Source organism: Rhinolophus sinicus, linkage group LG14, assembly GCF_036562045.2.
Source record: "Rhinolophus sinicus isolate RSC01 linkage group LG14, ASM3656204v1, whole genome shotgun sequence".
Classification (NCBI taxonomy): domain Eukaryota; kingdom Metazoa; phylum Chordata; class Mammalia; order Chiroptera; family Rhinolophidae; genus Rhinolophus; species Rhinolophus sinicus.
In genome coordinates this window covers 55,406,404-55,425,384 of record NC_133763.1, presented here as the reverse complement: position 1 = coordinate 55,425,384, position 18,981 = coordinate 55,406,404, and the positions used below count along the sequence as shown (strand labels likewise).

The 18,981-nt window shown below is 43.3% G+C and overlaps 2 protein-coding genes across 23 annotated transcripts in view; both read right to left on the bottom strand.

The window, feature by feature from the left end:
* ZKSCAN8 (zinc finger with KRAB and SCAN domains 8) overlaps nucleotides 1-5,657 on the bottom strand; it is a 31,912-nt gene extending 26,255 nt beyond the window's left edge. For 2 of the 4 annotated variants that reach the window (XM_019714090.2, XM_019714091.2), the window contains exon 1: nucleotides 5,370-5,643. The gene's annotated coding sequence lies outside the window, so the exon portion shown is untranslated. Of the gene's footprint in view, nucleotides 1-2,903 lie in introns of all 4 variants that reach the window. The other 2 variants (XM_019714106.2, XM_019714089.2) reach the window with 2 other exon arrangements.
* A 1,584-nt stretch (nucleotides 5,658-7,241) lies between these two features.
* ZSCAN16 (zinc finger and SCAN domain containing 16) lies at nucleotides 7,242-18,694 on the bottom strand. Of its 19 annotated transcripts, none has more exons than XR_012491856.1 (6): nucleotides 18,065-18,684; nucleotides 17,121-17,536; nucleotides 15,893-16,025; nucleotides 12,321-12,793; nucleotides 8,053-8,143; nucleotides 7,374-7,511 (listed from the first exon to the last, which is right to left on the bottom strand). XR_012491856.1 is itself a non-coding variant. In XM_074319166.1 (5 exons), the coding sequence occupies exons 2-5, from the start codon at nucleotides 17,505-17,507 to the stop codon at nucleotides 7,338-7,340; spliced, it is 1,155 nt and encodes a 384-aa protein (XP_074175267.1). In that variant the 5' UTR covers nucleotides 17,508-17,536; nucleotides 18,065-18,694; the 3' UTR covers nucleotides 7,242-7,337. The 19 variants fall into 19 exon arrangements, 15 of the variants coding, with proteins under 15 accessions (XP_074175267.1, XP_074175273.1, XP_019569651.2 ...); XR_012491857.1 differs by having other exon boundaries at nucleotides 12,705-12,793; nucleotides 18,065-18,680; XR_012491855.1 differs by having other exon boundaries at nucleotides 7,386-7,511; nucleotides 7,976-8,143; nucleotides 18,065-18,683.
* Between the last annotated feature and the right edge of the window lie 287 nt (nucleotides 18,695-18,981).

The window sequence follows — 18,981 nt, the reverse complement described above, 5'->3', positions numbered from 1 at the left end:
TGGATTTATCACATTGTGTAGAGCACGGCACATGTCCGACCATGGCCATGGTTTTCTTGCAAATGCTTGCTTGTGACAGTGACCTGTTTCTTTTTTTAAGCAGGGAAGTTATAGTACACGTTTGTATGCCACAAAGATCACAGTAACAGCACTGTAGACAATGGTTTGGAGAAAAACACAGCTGAAGGTGGCACAGCAGATAAGCAAGACAAACATAACCAAAGGCAGTGCACCCAAAAGCAGGAGATGCCAACATCACGACAGAAGCAGAGACCGAGGTATAATCCACAAAGGGAAAGAAGAGATAAGAACTTAGAAGGAAAGCCAGGTTACGTCTAGTTCCTGACATACATCTTTGAAGCAGTGCCTCTATCTTTCAGAGTGTTTGGAAGGAAGGCAGGGAGAGGTTGGTTCCTAGTCTCTACAATCTAAGGAAAACACAGAAAAAAGCCCCTGGGCACAAAAGCTTACATTCAATTTCAGCACAGTTCACAGACCTGACACCCAACCAAGAACTCCAGGAGGGTTAAGAACCCCTATTTGAAGAGTGTAGAGAGAAAAGGGAGAGAATTTCAAAATTGTCTTTAAAATTAGCCACGGTTGGGAGCAATAGTTTGGGGAGTAAGCCACAGATAAGAAGAACCAAGGAACAAGAAATAAGGTTAAATATGGTGAGTAACATCAGAGGGTTTAATTCATGGATGATGACTTCATAGAGAAGAGAGGGGATTTCCTGGAGTAGTGAAATTTGAGGGAAAAGTGAATTTGGGCACGAGGTTGAGATTCAGCGGAGTATTTGAGACAAGGGTTAATCATTTTTGTTTTGAACAGACAGAATTAACTTCCATGGTTTTTAAATAATTTATTTTAAAAATCAATGAAAATTTAATAAGTTCTTAAATTTTCTTAAAATAGCAACTTATAGTTTAAACACTTAAAAGATCATTACCATGAGACATGCATTCTAAGCTCTAATTGCTTAGAATGTGATATTGCAGTCATAGTTTTACCATGTTTTCTTATGAATTTCCTTACAGTCAAGGCTAATCTTTAGCAAACAACAGCCATCTTCCATGTTAAAAATCAATCCTCATCAATACCAGGCACAAAATATTGCAGTGTCAAGTATGCACCATTCAAGAACTTTACATTGTTAGTATGTTAAAATGTTAAATTAATATGTTAACACCGTAACATTAAATAAAGTCTCAATAGTAAAACTTCGGGTTTGTTCATATTTTATACCAAATCAGCAAACAAGTCTTGTCCATTTCCCATCTTGCTTATTATTTTTAGCAGCTAATTTTCCACTTTTTAGTCTCTTCCCTTTTCAGTCAGATGGTTTTCGACAATTACAACCTATAACTAACCAAGTACAAAATTAATCCACTATGTATCTTCTTCTTAAAGAGTTTTGTGCATACACATCTGTTATATTGGTAAGCACCTTGTGGATAAAGACTGCTTCTTTCATTTTCTTTTAAGAATACCTAGTTGAGTTGGTTGATTTAGGAAGTTAAAACAGTCAATCTTTAAGGCTTCTTCTGACCTCAAATGCTATAAATCCTGTGAACTACTGAAGGCACAACTCAACTTTTAACAGCATTATTTTTTCACCAGATGAATAAATGTTTTCTTCTTGCAGACTAATTAGGTATAATTTGGGATGTTTGGGAACAGAAAATAAAACAAGATGTTTCCCAGGCTTGATCAAGATCAAGAAAAGGTAGGTGAAGCAAATACTGTGCTTTATAGTTACCCCATGCTGCACAAGACGAACGTTGTAACATCTACCACATTTTACACTTTACAACAGAAATTCAAAATGTTTGCATTTGCTAAAACAATGATTACTGCACAAACATACTTAACGAATCGAACGGAAGTAAGGATTGTTGAAATTTAGAGGTGGCAGTGGCAATCACCATTGCCTGACAAAAATTACTCATGTGTGACCCAAGTTTGGAAATAGGCCCCCCCTGGAGGTCACAGGCGTTTACTTTAGTTAGTTTTTTTAAACTTATGTAGTTATTTATTTAAGTGTGTCTTTCCAGGACCCATCAGCTCCAAGTCAAGCATCGTGTTCACCCGAAAATAAGACCGGGTCTTATATTAAGGCTTGCTCCAAAAGATGCATTAGAGCTTATGTTCAGTGGATGTCATCCTGCACAATCATGCTAGGGCTTATTTTCCGGTTAGGTCTTATTTTCGGGGAAACACCGTAGTTGTTTCAATCCAGCAGCTCACAGCGTCCCATGTGGGGATCAAACCGGCAACCTTGTTAAGGGCACCGAACTTTCACCAACTGAGCTAACCGGTCGCCCCTATTTCAGTTAGTTTTAATAAACTAAGTAAAGTATTCTGAAGAAGGCTGAATTCTATATTACCCCGAAGTTGTCAAAAAAATTTTGGTACAGTTTTCCAGTCAACACCACCATTTTCTGAACACACTACCAAGAGCAGATTAACCTAACATCAAAAACAAGGTTTCCATAGACGGGGGCTTCCAAAAGCAAAATCTATCTTAAACAAACAAACAAACAAACGAGAACACCGACTATTGTGACGGAAATGCAAAACTGCTACGTAAAAACAACTCAGATCGTGGAAACGGTTGTATAAACGATCACGTAGGAGCAGTCTTTTAATTCAAGACAAATACGATGGACTGTAAATAAAAACACAAAACCATTAGCAATGAAAAAACGAAGTTTTCTCGCAAAACGTTTGGGGACGCGAACACGGCCGCGCCGGCAACCACAGCACCCGCTGACGGTCCCAATAGCCCGGGCGCCCACCTGGGTCGGGCCACCTCTCGGGCTCTCAGGCTTGTCCCCAGCGGCGGCCTGCGCTGCCCACAAAGCGCTCCCCTTCCTCAGGCCCCGAGCCCGAACAGTACTCACCGCGAGTTCCAGGCGCGGCCCGGGGTGGGGACGAGAGGCTGCAGAGGGTGTACGGACCAGGAGGGAGGGCAGGGAGAGAAGGGGGCCACAGCTCTAATCCCCCCAGGCCCCCAACTTCCGAACCAGCTGGGGGACAACACCCGCCAACACTCATCTTGCCCCAAAGGCACTTCCGGCAGCTCTCTAGGAATCCTGGTGGTCTGGAAGCTCTATGGTCGGCACCTCGTCCTCCTCCCGCGCCTGCGCGTTGCGGGGTCGCGCGGCCCCAGGGCCCTGAGAACGTCCCGGCGCGTACTTTGGGAATCCCCAAGATGCTGGTTAGCTGTGCTCGCGTCTGGCCTGGTTCGATGCCCCTACCCTTCATGGTTCTTTTCATCAATTCAATCCTCTCACAGACTGCACAGTTTTTGATGAATTCCTGTTAATCATCGTTCATAGCTTTTTTTTTTTTAAATCCCTGTCTCCTAGTAATAGCTCACTTTTTTTGAAGACCTATGTTATTAGGTCTTCAAAAAAAAAATTGTAATTCAATATAAATTCTTTTATAATATTTACGTATTTTCCACCATTTCCTATCTTAATGAATTGAGACCTGAGTTTACAAAACCTACGTTTGCAGCTTAGCTTTTTACACGCTAAATCCATGACGTAAGCTTCAGTAACCGACCCTAGCTTTAATACCTAGCTTTAAAATTGGGGAAACAAATCTGTTAACTCTTCCTATACCCGTTGTATTAAAATTTTAACTTTTCAGACTAAATAGGATTTCGGGGGTGGAGGTTGTGGAAAATGTCTTTTACTTTTGTTGTTTTGGTCCCACATTTTTATTCCTTTAGCACTGTTCCTAATTACCCATTTATTCTGAGTTCTCAGATGCTCCTGCAATCTTCACCTTAATTTCCCCTTTGTTCCTGCTGATAGCCACCACCGATATTTCTACCTATTCCCCAACCCTAACCCAGAAACATTCTGTCCTCCCACCAGAACCAAATCTTAGTAGTTTTGATTTTTTTTAAAAAGGTTTTGTTATCTAATCGTCACAATGAAACAAATAATAAACATGGGGAAGTTTCAGTGCTTCTAGACTCTTTCAAAACACTTGAAGCTCATGGTACTCGTGTCATTAAATAAAGACCTTTGTTTCTGACACAGGAGTCTAGTGACTTCTGCCAGTATCCACGAAACTGTGGCAACTTAATTGTTAGTTTGCAAATACCTAACACCTTCATAATTCTTAACATGGGATCATCATTAAGTTTGGAGCGTGTCCATTTCCTTTACGGGCACAAGCACCACACAATTACTCATGTCTTTACACAGTTTTCTTCCAAGAAAAATGACATATATATTGTTCCGATAATTTCATTGATAATCTATCATTTGAATGGCTGGATAGTATTCCATAATATTATACGATGTGGCATATGCAAGTATTCTTCTATTGATAAACATTTAGCTTTTTCCTTTCTTTCTAGCACTAGCGATCCTGCCTGCGTTTTACAACCCTCCAGAATGTCCCTCTCCCTACCCCCAATCACTGTCACATTTCCCCAGTACTCTCAAATCAAAAGACTTGTCTCATTGCTCCCTGCTCAATCGAAACACTGGTCTATTACCTAACAACACATTTCTCCTTCTCAGAATTTTATCATTCTATTTAGCACTCACCACATTCTCAGCCACATTACTTGCTATTGTTTCATTTGCCCTTCAAATAGACTATAAGCTTTTGGAGTTTAGGCGTCTAGTATTTATTCTGAGATGTCCCTCCCAGTTCCAGTACTTGGAGCCCTTTAAATTAGCAAGTATGCCACGCTTTTCTGACAGGAAAAGTGGATTGACTTATTTTGTCAATTAGCTAAATGTAGTCAAGGTGATTCACGCTCCCCCTTCTATTTTTAATTCCTTCCCCCTTGATCTGTCCTCGTTCATCGGAGTAAGTACTTTTCAAGAGTCCACCTCGTGCTGGGTATGAAGTCAGGGATGAGAACCAATACGAAGCCCATGATGACATCAGTCTTTTGCATTCTTCATGGTTTCTCCCTTACGTCCTGCACCATGGTTTCTCCCTTACTCTGCTTCCCATGCGCTCCAGAGAAGCGACAGCTGGTTAATTAGTGTCATTTGTCTAACATGGATGGGAGTGATAGCAAATACGGGGAGGGGAGGAAAATGTCTAAAGAGTTCAGTTTTTTACCTGCACTCTCACACTCGTCACAACCACCCTATGAATTAGGCACCATATATTACCCTGATTTACACAAACGAGGACACCGAGGCTTACAGGGGTTAAAAATGCCCTAGGTCTTAACTGGGGCGTGGTGGAGGCAGAATTTGAACCCAGGTCTAAAGGATTCTAGCGCCGGCCCCCTTCAGCCATCTCACTCAGGGCCCTCAGGTTCTCTAAGGATCAGAGAAGCTTAAACCGGAGCCAATTTTCATATCCCTTAGTCTAGGAGGTCCTACCAGGTCCCAGTGAGCAGGGACAGCCGGCGACCCCACGACGGGAGAACGCTCCTCGAGCCCGCCGGGATGGGACCAAGGCCGCGACCGTCCAACCGCGCCTCGCCGTCCGTGGTCGACCGGGGTGCTGTCTCTCCGGAGGCCTGTCCCCAGTCGCCGTCGGCCTCTTGTGGGATCCTGGAGGTTCCCGCAGGTCCGCGGTTGGTCGCCGAACCCGCTGCCCGACCCCCCACTGACCTGCTCTTCCTCCAAGTCGGAGCCCTGGGCCCCTTCCAGGCGGGAACCCGGGTGTTTCCGGACCCGGGAAAGGCCGGACGCCTTTCTCAGCGCTCTAGCTATCCCGAGTCACTTCCGGTCGCTAACGGTTCCGGAGCGCTTGGGGACAGAAGGGCTGGCGGGTGAGTTTCGGCGGGAGGCGGGGACAGTGCGCTCCGCCGCTAAGGTTCAGGGTAGGTATTTAGGGAGCATTTCGGAATGATGGTAATTGACGTTACACGCATTCTTTTAAAACACACAACGGCAACAACGCAAGAGCGGATAGATGTCCGTTAGCCGACTTAAGCACCTTTGAGCGGAAGACAGTGACGAACACCTACTGGTAGTGGCTGGGGCGACACTCACGGAGCACTTTCGGTGTGTCAAGCAACCCTCTGATCTCATCTTCCACCGCGTCCCTTTGATCCAGTCCTTGAAACACAAGACCTTACAGTTCTTAACACATCAGATTCATGCCCACTGCGGAGACTGCAGGGTCGTTTGCAGAACGTCCCGACTGGGCACTCGATGGCCGTTAGAATGACAGCCCCCCAACCCCGAAAAGCCTCTTCTGACTAGTACCAGTAGTAGTATTCAGTTTCATTTCCATTCATCGTTTACAGGTTTTGCACTCCAAATTCACCCTTTTGCAGATCAACATTTTCCACAAAAATATTTTCTTAATCTTTGTAATAAAAATAAATCCAATGTTGTTAAAATTAAACATTTTATTGCATGTATTTAATAAGAAACACAAAATACATTTTTTAACATCAGAAATACTTACTATAGCTTCATTTATAACGGTTTTCTTGCCGCTGCTCCTGGTAGTTTCGTATACATTCATAAAATAATTATGACAACCCCGTAGGAGTAATAGTTGCAACAGAATGATTAATAACATCTACTAAATGCTCATGGTTTGATGGATCAGCCAAAATATTTCTTGCGCAGAACTTAATTTTTGAGAAAACTTCAGTGGGGTTCATCATTGGAGGGTGTGGTGGTAGAAATAATAGTCTTGTCTGACGAACAGGATCACGCACTTCCTGGGTTTTGTGGAGGCTGACATTGTCCAAAACAAACCACACTTCCTCCAGATTATCTTCACCCAATTTCTGCAATAATCTGAAGAAATTCGCAAAAAATATTTGAAGTAACCGTAGAATGTGCAATTACTTCATGCCAGACCATTCCCTGAATGTTTACTGCTGTAATTAAACATTTCGTCCTATGTTGGCACAGTCCCACGAGCTGGTGTATTAACTTTCGATCGCACCTTCGTTCGCCGAGGATGGCAATTAAATCCTGATTCATCAATGAATATTATTGTTTTTTCATCTTGCTTCGGGGGCGTTTCAAGAAAAATTCATGCATACACTTTGCACATCTCAATTGGGCTGACTTTCAACAATCAACTTGTAGTGATGCACACTTTAATTTGATCCGTAATTCTTTCTGTCCATTCTTAATGAAATGTATGCTTAATTCCACATGTTCGGATTCGAGGATGTCACAAATTCCCCGTTTAAAAGGTATGCACGGATTTTCCTCAATTATTTGGTCAATTTTGTTTAATAGCGATGCATTTTTTTCTATCAATTCACCACCATTTATTATATTAATAATGGACTTTATTGTATTTTTATTAATCCCAGCGATCTCAGCTGATTTATTCACTGTTCTACCATCTTCATAACATTAAAACTTTTGTTTTTAATCATGACTGATACAATTGTATATAGATGGATTATTGTGTCCAACAACGGGGTTTCTTGATCTGGATCTCGATGATTCAGACGATGTGATTTGCATTCGCCAGAGCAAATGTGTTTGTAGTGGACTTCCGGAGCTTGATTCAGTAGGTGGTGATATATCCATTTTCAGGCTCTGAAAAAAATATTCTGGATTTATATAAAAACATCTTAATGGAATCAAAATATGTAAAATGCTTACTAACATTACAGTTAAGAATCAGAGTAAAATGAAAAAATGTTGATGCAGTTATCTTTCTTTTTGTGTATGGTATGTAACAAAGTATGTAAAATCAGAACAATTATATTTTTTCCTAAATGGATATTCTCTAGACTGGCCTCATTTATGTACATATGCAATATCAACATTTAACTTACCTCGAATTTGTAGATTTACAGGAAAGAGTAATTTTCTGTAAATAACTTGATTTAAAGTCATAGCAGCCCACCAATTGACAGCAATCTGTTTACAATGTATCGATCAAATTAATGTATGTATATGTATTGATTGGTAACCTAGCGAGTGCTAGTCAGTACAGCTCACCTGACCGCGTAACTACAAATAAAATCACGAAAAAATGACATTATTGTGTTACTTACCTCTATTGTCACCCCTAAGGTGAGTCTGATTTGCAAAAGGGTGAATTTGGAGTGCAAAACCTGTATATGCCACATACCACTTATTCCTGCTTGACATTTGTCTCTTCAACGCAGGCGTGTTAAGAGCAGGGATCTTCTTTCTTTTGTTCCTCACTATAGCCTCAGTACCTAGAATAGGGGCATGCACTCAATACTTGTTGAATGAATGGATAAGGAATAGGTATACCGTCACTGGTATCATGGAGCTTGGCCTCACTGAGGTGGTTTGGAACATAGAGAACTGGACCTATCCCAAGGGTGTGAAGATCTTGGTCAGTGCTGTCTAATAAATAGGACATGATGTGAACGCCTATGTAATTTTCCATTTTCCAGTAGGCACAATAAAAAAGTAAAAAGACAGGTGAGATTAATTTTAATATATTTTGTTTAAACCAGTATATCCAAAATATTATTTTAATATCTAATCAGTATGAAAATTACAAATATCTTACATTCTTTTTTCAGTCTTTAAAAGCCAGTGTTTATACTTATTGCACATCTCAATTCAAATATTAAATTTGCATTGAAAATAATCAAGATTACATAAAATTTGAAACGGAAAAAGTAGATTCATATACCCAAAATTACTCCAAACATACTTAAAGCCATTCCAATAACTGAATTGAGTACCAGTTTTAAATTTAGTTTTAGTTGCATAGTCACATGTATCTAGTGGCTACTGTACTGGACAGTGCAGACCTAGGTCAAGGAGGTTGAGTCAAGGGGCAAAGAAGGATAGCACCCAGTGGGGCATGGAGGGAAGAATGCCTCAGAAACTACCATGTAAGCTTTTTATGCAAGCCTCGTTTGAGGACAGATTTCTCTATTCTTGAAAAATAAGGTATGGCTTCCTAAAATAGACTTTAACACGATTGCTACATAGCCTTTAGGTACCCTGGGAATCATTTTGTGGGGTAGGACAAGGGCCTAGCAGTGCTGGTCATATGTACCATTTCTAAGTAGAATCTTATCATATGTGATGTGGAACAGTCATGGAAATCAGATTATTTTCTTATAGATCAGTGGTTCTCAACTGGGGGTGATTATGCCGCTTCGGGGACACCTGCCCCCACTTAATAAATTTTTGCTTGTCACAAGTGGGGGTGCTAGTGTTATCTTGTGGGTGGAGGCCAAGAATACTGCTAAACATCCTACAATGTAGAGGACAGACCCACAACAAGGAATTGTCTGGCCTGAAACATCAGAACCAAGGTGGAGAAAGCTTGCTCTCAAAGGTTTGAGTAAGAAAGACCCAGAGCTGTTCTTTCAGGACCTCAGCATAACTCCCTCATGATATTATTACTAATGGGAGAACAGATTGTTTGGAAGCATTTCCAAGTTTCTAGTTGTGTTTTCACTGTGGATGGATTCTGATAAGACTATAAAGAAATGATTTCATGCTCAGGATGAAAGCGTAGTCCCACTCAATAAAGATAACATAAATATTATGTGCTGTGCACATAAGACAATGCACCTTGGGATAAGGAACTCATCTGTCATCTCTGCATGGCTTCCATCATATGACCCTTTGTCTCAAATATGATTGACGCCAATATTAGAATTACTTGTCACTCTTCTTTCCCTGTCACCATTTCATCTTTTGTTCCTTTCCCTAGCCCCTTGTTCCTTATTCTTTTCCTTCCATCCCTTCCTCCTGTCTTGCTTTCTCCCTCTTCACCAAGGCCCACACCTCCTGTCCGTCCTTCCCCATCACTCATCTCCCTCCCTTCTATGTCTCCTCCCTTCACAGCTGCTGACTCCTCATTCAGAATCGCCAGTTCACCACCACCCCTTTTTGTCTCAGAGCTGCCCCCCATTCTTCCTCATACAAGCACATCTTTCCAGTTAGCCCAGGAAAACTATAAATTACGAGTTTTTGCCTTCCTTAAAACAAACAAACAAACAAAAAAATACCCCTCCAAACAGATGGGAAGAACAGCACATGCTTTTGACACAACCATCTGAGAAACTGCCTTCCATGTTCTGGGTTCTTCCCGAGCAGGCGCTGTCCATCCAGGACAGCTTCTGCTAGAACCCAGTGGCTGTGACCAGTGCCTCACTTACTAGATCTTCTGTGCTATGCTGACCTCAGAGCTCTTCTTTCCAACTGGTTGCATCCTCACCGTTCTCTGTGTTTCTACACCACTTACTAGGACATCACCTGCTTCTTCGTGACTTAGAGCTCTTTTAACCTCATGCCTCCCTTGCCTTACGCCTGCAGTTGTCCCAGATCCCACTGGACTAGACTTTCTTCTCTTGCCTACACAGGCTGTCTCTGGCCCCCACTGTTCTGTCCCTCCCTGACTCTTATCTTTGCCCCACTGCTCAGTGTCACGACAGACACTATGGTGACAATTTGGGATCATCACCAAACCTAAAAAGGTTTGGGTGGAACTACTCTTCACTTGGGGTTTGAGGATATACACCTCAGTAAGCATCTAACGTTAGTACCTTACTTTTCTCTTCATGACCATTAAAAAATCCTGTTTTAAATGCTTTGAAACATTGCTCACGTTAAGTCACAAAAACAAGTGTGAAACTTGATATTTAAAAAATTTGTATCAGCTTATGTAATCATTCAAAGTAAACTTACATTATCTTTCAAAAGAGCATTTTGTTCAAAAGACAGAAAAGCTGAGCTTATCTTTATGGTGTTACGATTCCAATAATAGTAGACACAAAAATAATTCTAGTGATTTTCCCCCTTCAAACACACAAAAAAAGCAAGTATGCATAATCATCTTTATTGCAAGATTAGATCACTTCCTCATTGTTCAGGCTATTCCTAGAATGGGTGGTTCCTGGCAGTTTGACTGCTATAAACTGGAATGTGCTGGGCCTGTGGCCACAATTCCTGTCATGTTAAAAAATTCTCAAACTAGGAATGTAAAACTGTTAAAGTACATGAAATGCTTGAAGGCAAAAGAAAAAAATTGGATTACTTACTGTCTTTAAACTACTGGTGTCCTGAGTGTCCCAGTTTCTCACTCATATAGGTTATCTGATGGGACGGGGTGCTGCCTTGTAAAGGTAATTATACACTTCTCATACAGATGAGGTAGTAATTTCAGCTTTCAATTTAAATTATTAAGTTACTCTATTTACTTTAATAATCATCTTCCTCCAATTATAATACACTCCTTTTTAAAGGCTGAAAAAGTGCCATTATTACTATTTTCTTTGCAGGTGTTTGTACTTTATCTCCCGTTACGACTGCAGCCTCCTTGGGTCTCTTTCACTACCTTCCTGAACTAAGTCACAGTTATCAATGCCAGAAGGTAACTTCCCAGTGATCAATTGGGACAGCAATGCCCTTCAAAACTTTCTGCAGTGACAAAAATGGTCTATCACTTGTGCTGTCCAATACAGTAGCTGCTAGCTACACGTGACTACTGAGCAGTTGAAATGTGGCTTATGTCACTAAGGAAGGGAATTTCCCATTTTATTTGTGCAGTTTCAATTTATACAGCCACATGTGGGCACTGGCTGCCAGACTGGACCGTGCTGTTCTAGACCAACTGCACCCATCTCCCTCAGTCTGCAATGACCTGAGACTCAGAAGAGAAGTGATTTATGTAAAGTTATGGATCCCTAACCCACTGTTATCCTCAGCAGCTCCTACTGACCACTTACTGCTTTCCTTCCCACTTTAGTATCTTCTTTTGCCTTTTTCTGAGTGTTTCCTCTTTTTTATCATTGGCAAACAAAAAAATTACACAAAATGACTATACCCCTTACTTTAAGATAATAAAGGAATATTTAGGCCATTACATCAATAACGATGGAAAACAAATACTATTGTTTAGTTCTTAATTTGAAAAGCAGTTTTCATCTGTTTTTACTTAACATATCTGGTGGGCCTCAATTATATTATCTGCATTTTACAAAAGGGGAAAAGAAGGCAGAGAAAAATCGGAATTGTCTGGTCTAAAGTCAGACCCTGAATGGTCACGTAAAAAGGAGCCAAGAGTTGGAATTCACCATCTTCCACCCAGGAAACATGGTTATCTTGGTCTGCAAGTGAGCTGTTTTGTCAATGGACAAGGCTTTCTGAAATAACTCTTAATTCCTCCAAGAAACTGAACTAATTTAAAAATAAAAGGAAATTTTACTCAGGTAGATTCTGTGGTGCCAGAGAAACTTTTAAAGGCAACTGAAGCTCTGCCTACATTCGGGCACCCTACAGTCTCTAGGGTGGATTCTGCCAGCCAGGCCTGAGTTCCTAAGGCACGTCGGTATTTCCACCATGTTCGTAGAGTTTCTGAGCTGTATGAATTCTCTGATGTCTAATAAGTGCGGAACTTACGCGGAAGGGCCTCCCACACTCTTCACATTCATAGGGCTTCTCCCCTGTGTGGATTCTCTGATGCTGAGTAAGACCTGAGCGCCCACTGAAATCTCTCCCACATTCTTTACATTTGTAGGGTTTCACTCCAGTATGTACTCTGTGATGTCCAATGAGATGTGAACGCTGACTGAAGGCTTTTCCACACTGATCACATGCGTAGGGTTTCTCTCCAGTGTGAGTTCTCCTGTGTTTACTAAGGGCTGAGCGCTGAGTGAAACTTTTCCCACAGTCATCGCATTTATAGTGTCTTCTTTCCCTCTGTTGCCACTCTAATCTGCCCTCATTTTCAGTAGCATCTTTGGGTTCTGGACGTTGAAGAATGTCTTTAAGTCTGTCATTTACCTTCCCAATGAATTCCATGTCGGTGGGCATATCTTCCTTCTGGGACACCTCTTCATTCGTAGTCCTGGTTTTCTCACCTGTAACAAACACTAGTACATAAAGAGGTACTAGTTTAGATTTGAGAAGCAAAAAGCCTCTGCAAGACAGAACATGCAAATGTTACAGATGCGTTATACAGCAATGAAAGTCACACACAAGGTACAAATTAGAGATTTGGCACCATCAGCACACATATTGACGACAAAAAGGATGACATTAAGAGGCCAGTAAGGGCAACAGCAGCAGCAGGGTGTGACTTCATCTGGGAACAGATGAAGAGAGAAGGGAAAGATGCTACCTGGCGACCCTGTGCACAAGCACAGTGGTTTAAGTGGTACCAGGCACGGCAACCCGCCAAGGACACTTCAGGGGGAAACACGGGGAGGCCGAAGAGCAGATGGCAAGGGAGGTGCGAGTCTGGGAGCAGCATGCAGGGGCCTTAAACATAGGTGGTGCGTGGGAGTAGTCGAGTGACAGTGAGTGGAGAGGACAATGGATCAGGGATCGGAGAGCAATGCAGTGAGTGGAAACCACCAAAGGAGGGAGGGAGGTAGCAGGGAGTGACAGTGGACGACCGGTCTGCTGTGTCACACTGAATCTTTTTTTCTGAAACTTCCCAGTCCTGATATTATGTCCTGTTAGAAGCACTGACTACACCTAGCTGAAATTCTTCCCGTGGCTTCAGTGATACCACCCCCTCTGCTTCTGTTACCTCTTCTACAGCCCTTTCCAGAACCCTCTTCCTCCACACAAACTTGAAATGGTGTTCTTTATTCATTCTTCCTGGTCAACCTCATTTACACCTGTCTTCTGTCACCTACCCAGGGACGACTCCCAAGTCTCCATCTCCTCCCACACCTTCCCCTATGTCCAGAGCTGTGTTTTAAACCACGCTGCCTAATGGACTTTATTTGCTTCATGTTTCAAAGCCACTGCAAATGCACATGTGTAAAAACCACATTCACTCCCTCTCTTCTTCACACATGTACTGCACACTTCGGAGACACTGCGGGTTCCGTTCCAGACCACACCAGTAAAGTGAGTGTGCTGGTGGATGGTCTTACCTCCAATGTGTAAAAAACGTAACATCTGTGAGACACCATAAAGTGAAGGGCAATACAAGAGGTATGCCTGTGCAGCCCCCTTCTGATTTTCCTCTCAGTTACTGATACCGTTGTCTGCCAAGTTGCCCAAGCCGTAGACTTGTATTGTGTTAAAATACCACCCCCCAATATCCAATCAGATCTATTCATTCTACTCACTAACTATCTCCTGAATTTCAGTTTTTTCCTTGCTTTCTCTCCAGCCTCACTTCCACTCTGGCCAGCCTGCTCTATATCTGAGAGTGGTCTCCCCATGACCCTCTGGTGTTTATATCTTTTTCTCCCTAATATAGTTGTGTGCTCATTCACTTACAAACATTGGAAAACAGAAAAGAATAAGTCCCCTGTGATTTCATTATCTTGAATAACCTTTGTTTACATTTGGAGGTGATCCTTCCAATCTTTTTCTATGTAACTTTTTAAAAATGGAATCATGGACTGTGATTTCTGTGTCACCCACTTCTCTACTTAAAACAGTGTAACAGACCTCCATCTGATAGGATGATGTTTCATCAGCTCGGTGTTCAGGAATCTTCACCACTATCCTTTGATTGTCCCTTCCACAAAATTCTCCACATCAAAATCAAACTCAGAGGAGTTGCTGATCTTAGCATGCACGATGCTCTTATGCTCTCCCCACCCCCACCCCGCACTGTTCTCTCTGCCTGGAATGTCCCCCTCCTAGTTCCCACCCAAAGAACCACCTCAACTCCAGCAAACGCCCTGTGACCCCTGCAGGCTGCCATAGAGATAGCACACTGCCTTGCTTCTTGAGAACTGAAGTGTCTTCCTTTGGTATTCCTTGCCTCAAGCATGGTGCCTGGCATATAGCTGCTGCTCAAAAGTGTTTGATCGAAGAGGAAGAAATCAACACAGTGGGGGTCTCAACTGCACCTCTAAAGCGAACCAATAACCAGCACTCTACCTTAAAGCACTAAGAATCCTTTAAATTTTACATAAGTGAATGCCATGCTTCACAGATATCACCCAGAAATACCTTAGCTTCAAGTAAGTTTTCAGATTAGACAAACCACCTGGCAGGAATCCTAAAGAACGAGAGAACCATACTGGTGAGCACGGAACCCAGGGGAGGCATCACGGACACGACAGCCTCTAGACAAAGGACTGGTGGCACTGAAAACATCAGAGCTGGGAAAACTGGATTTCAAGTTTGCTTTTGAGTGTAGCCTGCGGATAGGCTAGACACCCTGCTTTCTACTAGTGAGTTGATCAGGGGGATCAGGGGGCAAACCCAACGCCACGCAGTCAGCCTGCCCTGTAGAGAGACAAAAGCCTGCCATGCTCACTGACCCTTGCTCTTGTCCCTACTTCTTTTAGCATGGGGATGAATTACAGACTGAATTACGCCCCCATTCATATGTTGTAGCTCTAATCCCAACTGTGACTATACTTGGAAAAGCATAGTCATTTTTTACAAGCATAGACCTTGTAAAAAGCTAATTAAGGATAAATGAGGCATAAATATGGGACCCTAATCCAACAGGTATAAGAAAAAGAAGCGATACCAGGAGTGTGTGTACAGAGAGAAAAGGCCATGTGAAGACACAGCAAGTCCACAAGCCAAGGAGAAGCTTTGTAAACAACCCTGCAAGCACCTTGATCTTGGATTTCCAGCCTCCAGAATGGTGAGAAAATAAATTTCTTGTGTTTAAGCATCCCAGTCGGTGGTATTCTACCTGGCAGGCCTAACAGATGAGTACAGGATGTCATACAAATTCTGCTAAAAATGGGCATTTGCGGTAATTTGGAGCTAGAATTGTCAGATAAAAACAGGTAGACGTATAAGGTATCATTAACTTGAATGAGTATTTAAGTCTCATCACCCACCTGTTAGGTCAAACAATAGCTTTTATGTGTAAAGAAACACTAATATAATTTTTTCCATTATGCGTCAAGGGTAGGAAGGGGGACAGAATCTTCCACAGTGAGGTGGGCAAGCAGGAAGTGAAATTAGAAGATGACAGTGAGAGAGCTCCTCTCTAACCTAAGGAACCACGTCTCCTCTCACACACACTGGCTCCTTACCACTCCTTTGGGGCTCCCCAGATTCCTGCCGGGTCTTCTGGGGATGGAGCTGGGCAGTCAGTGACTCACGTGGCCTTCCCACGGGGGCAAACTTGTCCAAAAGCGTGTCCTGTCTTTCTGAAGTGGCTGGGACCTGGGAACAGTGAAGCATAATTGAGCTTGTGAGGTAGATTTTGTGAAAGAAGTTCAGAGAAAAGATCAAAAGCAGCATCTACCAGGGACCAGAGACAGAGAAAGGGACTAATTCTCATTCAATTGCAAGTGGCAATAATGACTACAAAGAAATAGACAGAGGCTAATGGTTGCAGTTCTGCACACTGGAGAGTGCAACTCGGTGTCACTTCTCAATGATTGGCTGGGGTCCAGGATCACAGTCTTGCAACTTGGAAGGTACCTTAAAAGCCATCTGGCCCAACTTCCTGCCAATGGAGGCATTTCTTCTAGAACTGTGTTGTCCAGTATGACAGCCACCAGCTAAATGTGGTTACTGAGCACTTGAAATAGAGCTAGTAAGAATTGAGATGTGCAAAGTGTAAAATACCTAATTTTGAAAACTGACTACAACAAAAAAATGTACATCCCATTTTTTATATTGATTACATATTTATGGTCAAATAAGTGATTTAATTTCACTTGTTTTTTATTTAAATGAGGCTACCAGAAAGTTTTAATTACATGTGTGGCTCACATTATATTTCTGTTGGACAGTGCTGTTCTCTAATATCCTTGAATCTACTTGGACCCCACCTTCAATACTCCTATTGGCAAGGGAGGTTTTTACTACAGGGCAGCCCATTTTATAGGGAGCTATGAATGTCAGAAAGCTCTTTGTTGGAGCGGCCGGTTAGCTCAGTTGGTTAGAGCGCAGTGCTCTTAACAACAAGGTTGCCAGCTCGATCCCCACATGGGCCACCGTGAGCTGAGTCCTCCACAACTAGATTGAAACAACTGCTTGACTTGGAGCTGGTGGGTCCTGGACAAACACACTTAAAATAAATAAATTTTTTGTTTTAAAAGCTGGTTCTTTGTTTTTCTGATACCTATCTGCCTCCCAGTACCTTCTCACTGACCCTAGCCTTCCATAGCGAAGAAACTCAGTCTAGTGTCTCTTACTCAGCGCCCGAGCTCTGTCTTCTCTCAGGCAACAAGTTAAATAAATAACTCCATGTGCCCTTTACTTGGGCTAGGTCCGTGCACCCTGCTCTCTAAGCCAGAGGACCGCTCCCACCTGCTCTGGACGTCCATCCAGCTCTCCCTCTAGACCCTCCAACACAGTCACCGCCTCCTCGCCGGTCTCGGGATGGTGCATCTGCACCCACGTTCGCAGGTCCCCAGGAAGAATGCTCAGGAACTGCTCCAACACAAGCAGGTCTAAAATCTGCTCCTTGGTGTGGCATTCTGGCCTCAGCCACTGGCGGCACAGCTCCCAGAGCTGGGTGAGCGCCTCGCGGGGCCCAGGTGCATCCTGGTAGCGCAGCTTCCGGAAGTGCTGCCTGAAGACCTCCCTCCTGCGAGGACTGTACTTCTGTGGGATGGAGTCCTGTGCCCAGCAGCGGTCTTCCGCCTTAACTATTCTAAGTCCTTTTTGTCCCTCAGTTTCCAGGGCTGTGGCCATCCGGGCTGGTTTTCAGATTAATCCTTTACCTGGGATTGATTCAAGGAGAAGCAGAGAAAAAGGTGTCACCGTGGAGAAATAGCAAAAGCTGCTGTGACCATGAATACGAATGAGGGCAAGCAACCAGAGCTGAGCAGAGAAGTCTCACAGGAGGCTGTTAAAAAGGACACCGACGGAGGGCACGGATTTGAATCTGGACTGCGTACGGTGGACAAGTCCCTCACCTAGCCTAGAGCTGCAGCTCCATCTAAAATTCTCCTGTCGCTCACAAGGGACGTTCGCAAAGTCCCTAGGCTGGCAACCGGCAGGAGTCAGCACTGAACAAATGCCCCGCATTACCAGCCTTGTTCAGCCAGAGATGCACGGCTCCCCAGGACGCAGTGGGTCGGAGACGTGCGCCAGCGCAGGACGGGGGTTGGATGGCTGCCTCAGCACAGCCGCTGGCAACTGGCGTCCCTTCTGCCCGTCCTCTCTTGTAGATATGCGGGGGCCGGGGGTCGCCGACCACAGCTGCGCCTGCCCCTCTTCTGCACCCAGAAGGCGGGATAGAGACTCACCTCACCCGTGGAGAGGAACAGGGGCCACAGCGGTGTCCTTGGGCGGCTCGGAACAAAGGCGTCACTCAGAACGAATTGGCGCCGGCGCCGCCAGCCAGCACTTCCGGCCGCTCTAGGAAGTTAGTCTCGGTGGCAGCCCCTCCGAGGGAGGGAACGGCTGCTGTCCATTCACTCACCGGACTGCCGGTGGCAAGCTCGTTTTTTTTGCTCTTCTAAAAATAGTTTTCTAGTCTCGAGATTTTCCTGGTTTAATTATTTAAAAAGCAATATGAATAATGCATTCAGATGGTTCTATATGTAAAAAGAATAAATGTACCCCAGAATCTACTTTTGACCACCAATGTTTTTCGTAATTATCTTCCCCTACACAAATGACAGCATTTCTGCATCTTGCTTTTTCTCCAATCAATTGATTTTGGGAATTGTACATGAGGACTTCCTCGATCTTGCTCTTTTTTTCAAAAACAAACTGCGTAGTATTCAATTATTTGTATGTGCCATAGTTTATTAATAATTACCCCATTGATTGTTATGTGGATGAAAAAGGAGCCACAGGTTGAATCCCACAAGTTCAGGCGAGGCCAGCACTGGCGACCCAACAAACTCGGAGACCGAGAGTAACCACACAGGATGGTCTGAACATGAAAATTCCTAACTAAAAGATGGTCATGGCAGGTAGTCACATCCTAGGCCTGTAGCTTCCTTGACAAAAGCCTGCCTATTGTCTTTTTGCATCTAGGATAACAGACCTTTGAAATGTCAGAGTGATCTCCTTTTCCAGAGGCACAGCCCGTGCACCAGAGTAGGAGACCACAGAACCCGCCCATTGTTATGGTGTCCCCCAACTCTGTGCTGTAAATGTTATTAACTATCCTGTACCTATAATGTAAAAGAACCATTTGTTTCTCTCGCTTTTA

Excerpts from the sequence above, each read along its gene's own strand:
- ZSCAN16 (XM_019714092.2), bottom strand. The coding sequence starts at position 17,507 with ATGGCCACAGCCCTGGAAACTGAGGGACAAAAAGGACTTAGAATAGTT. Across the intron at positions 12,794-15,892 it reads TGGGGAGCCCCAAAGGAGTG|TGTTTGTTACAGGTGAGAAA; the intron begins GTAAGGAGCCAG and ends TTTATGTACTAG. Across the intron at positions 7,512-12,320 it reads AGTGTGGGAGGCCCTTCCGC|AGCCTGAAAATGGATATATC; the intron begins GTAAGTTCCGCA and ends TATTTTTTTCAG.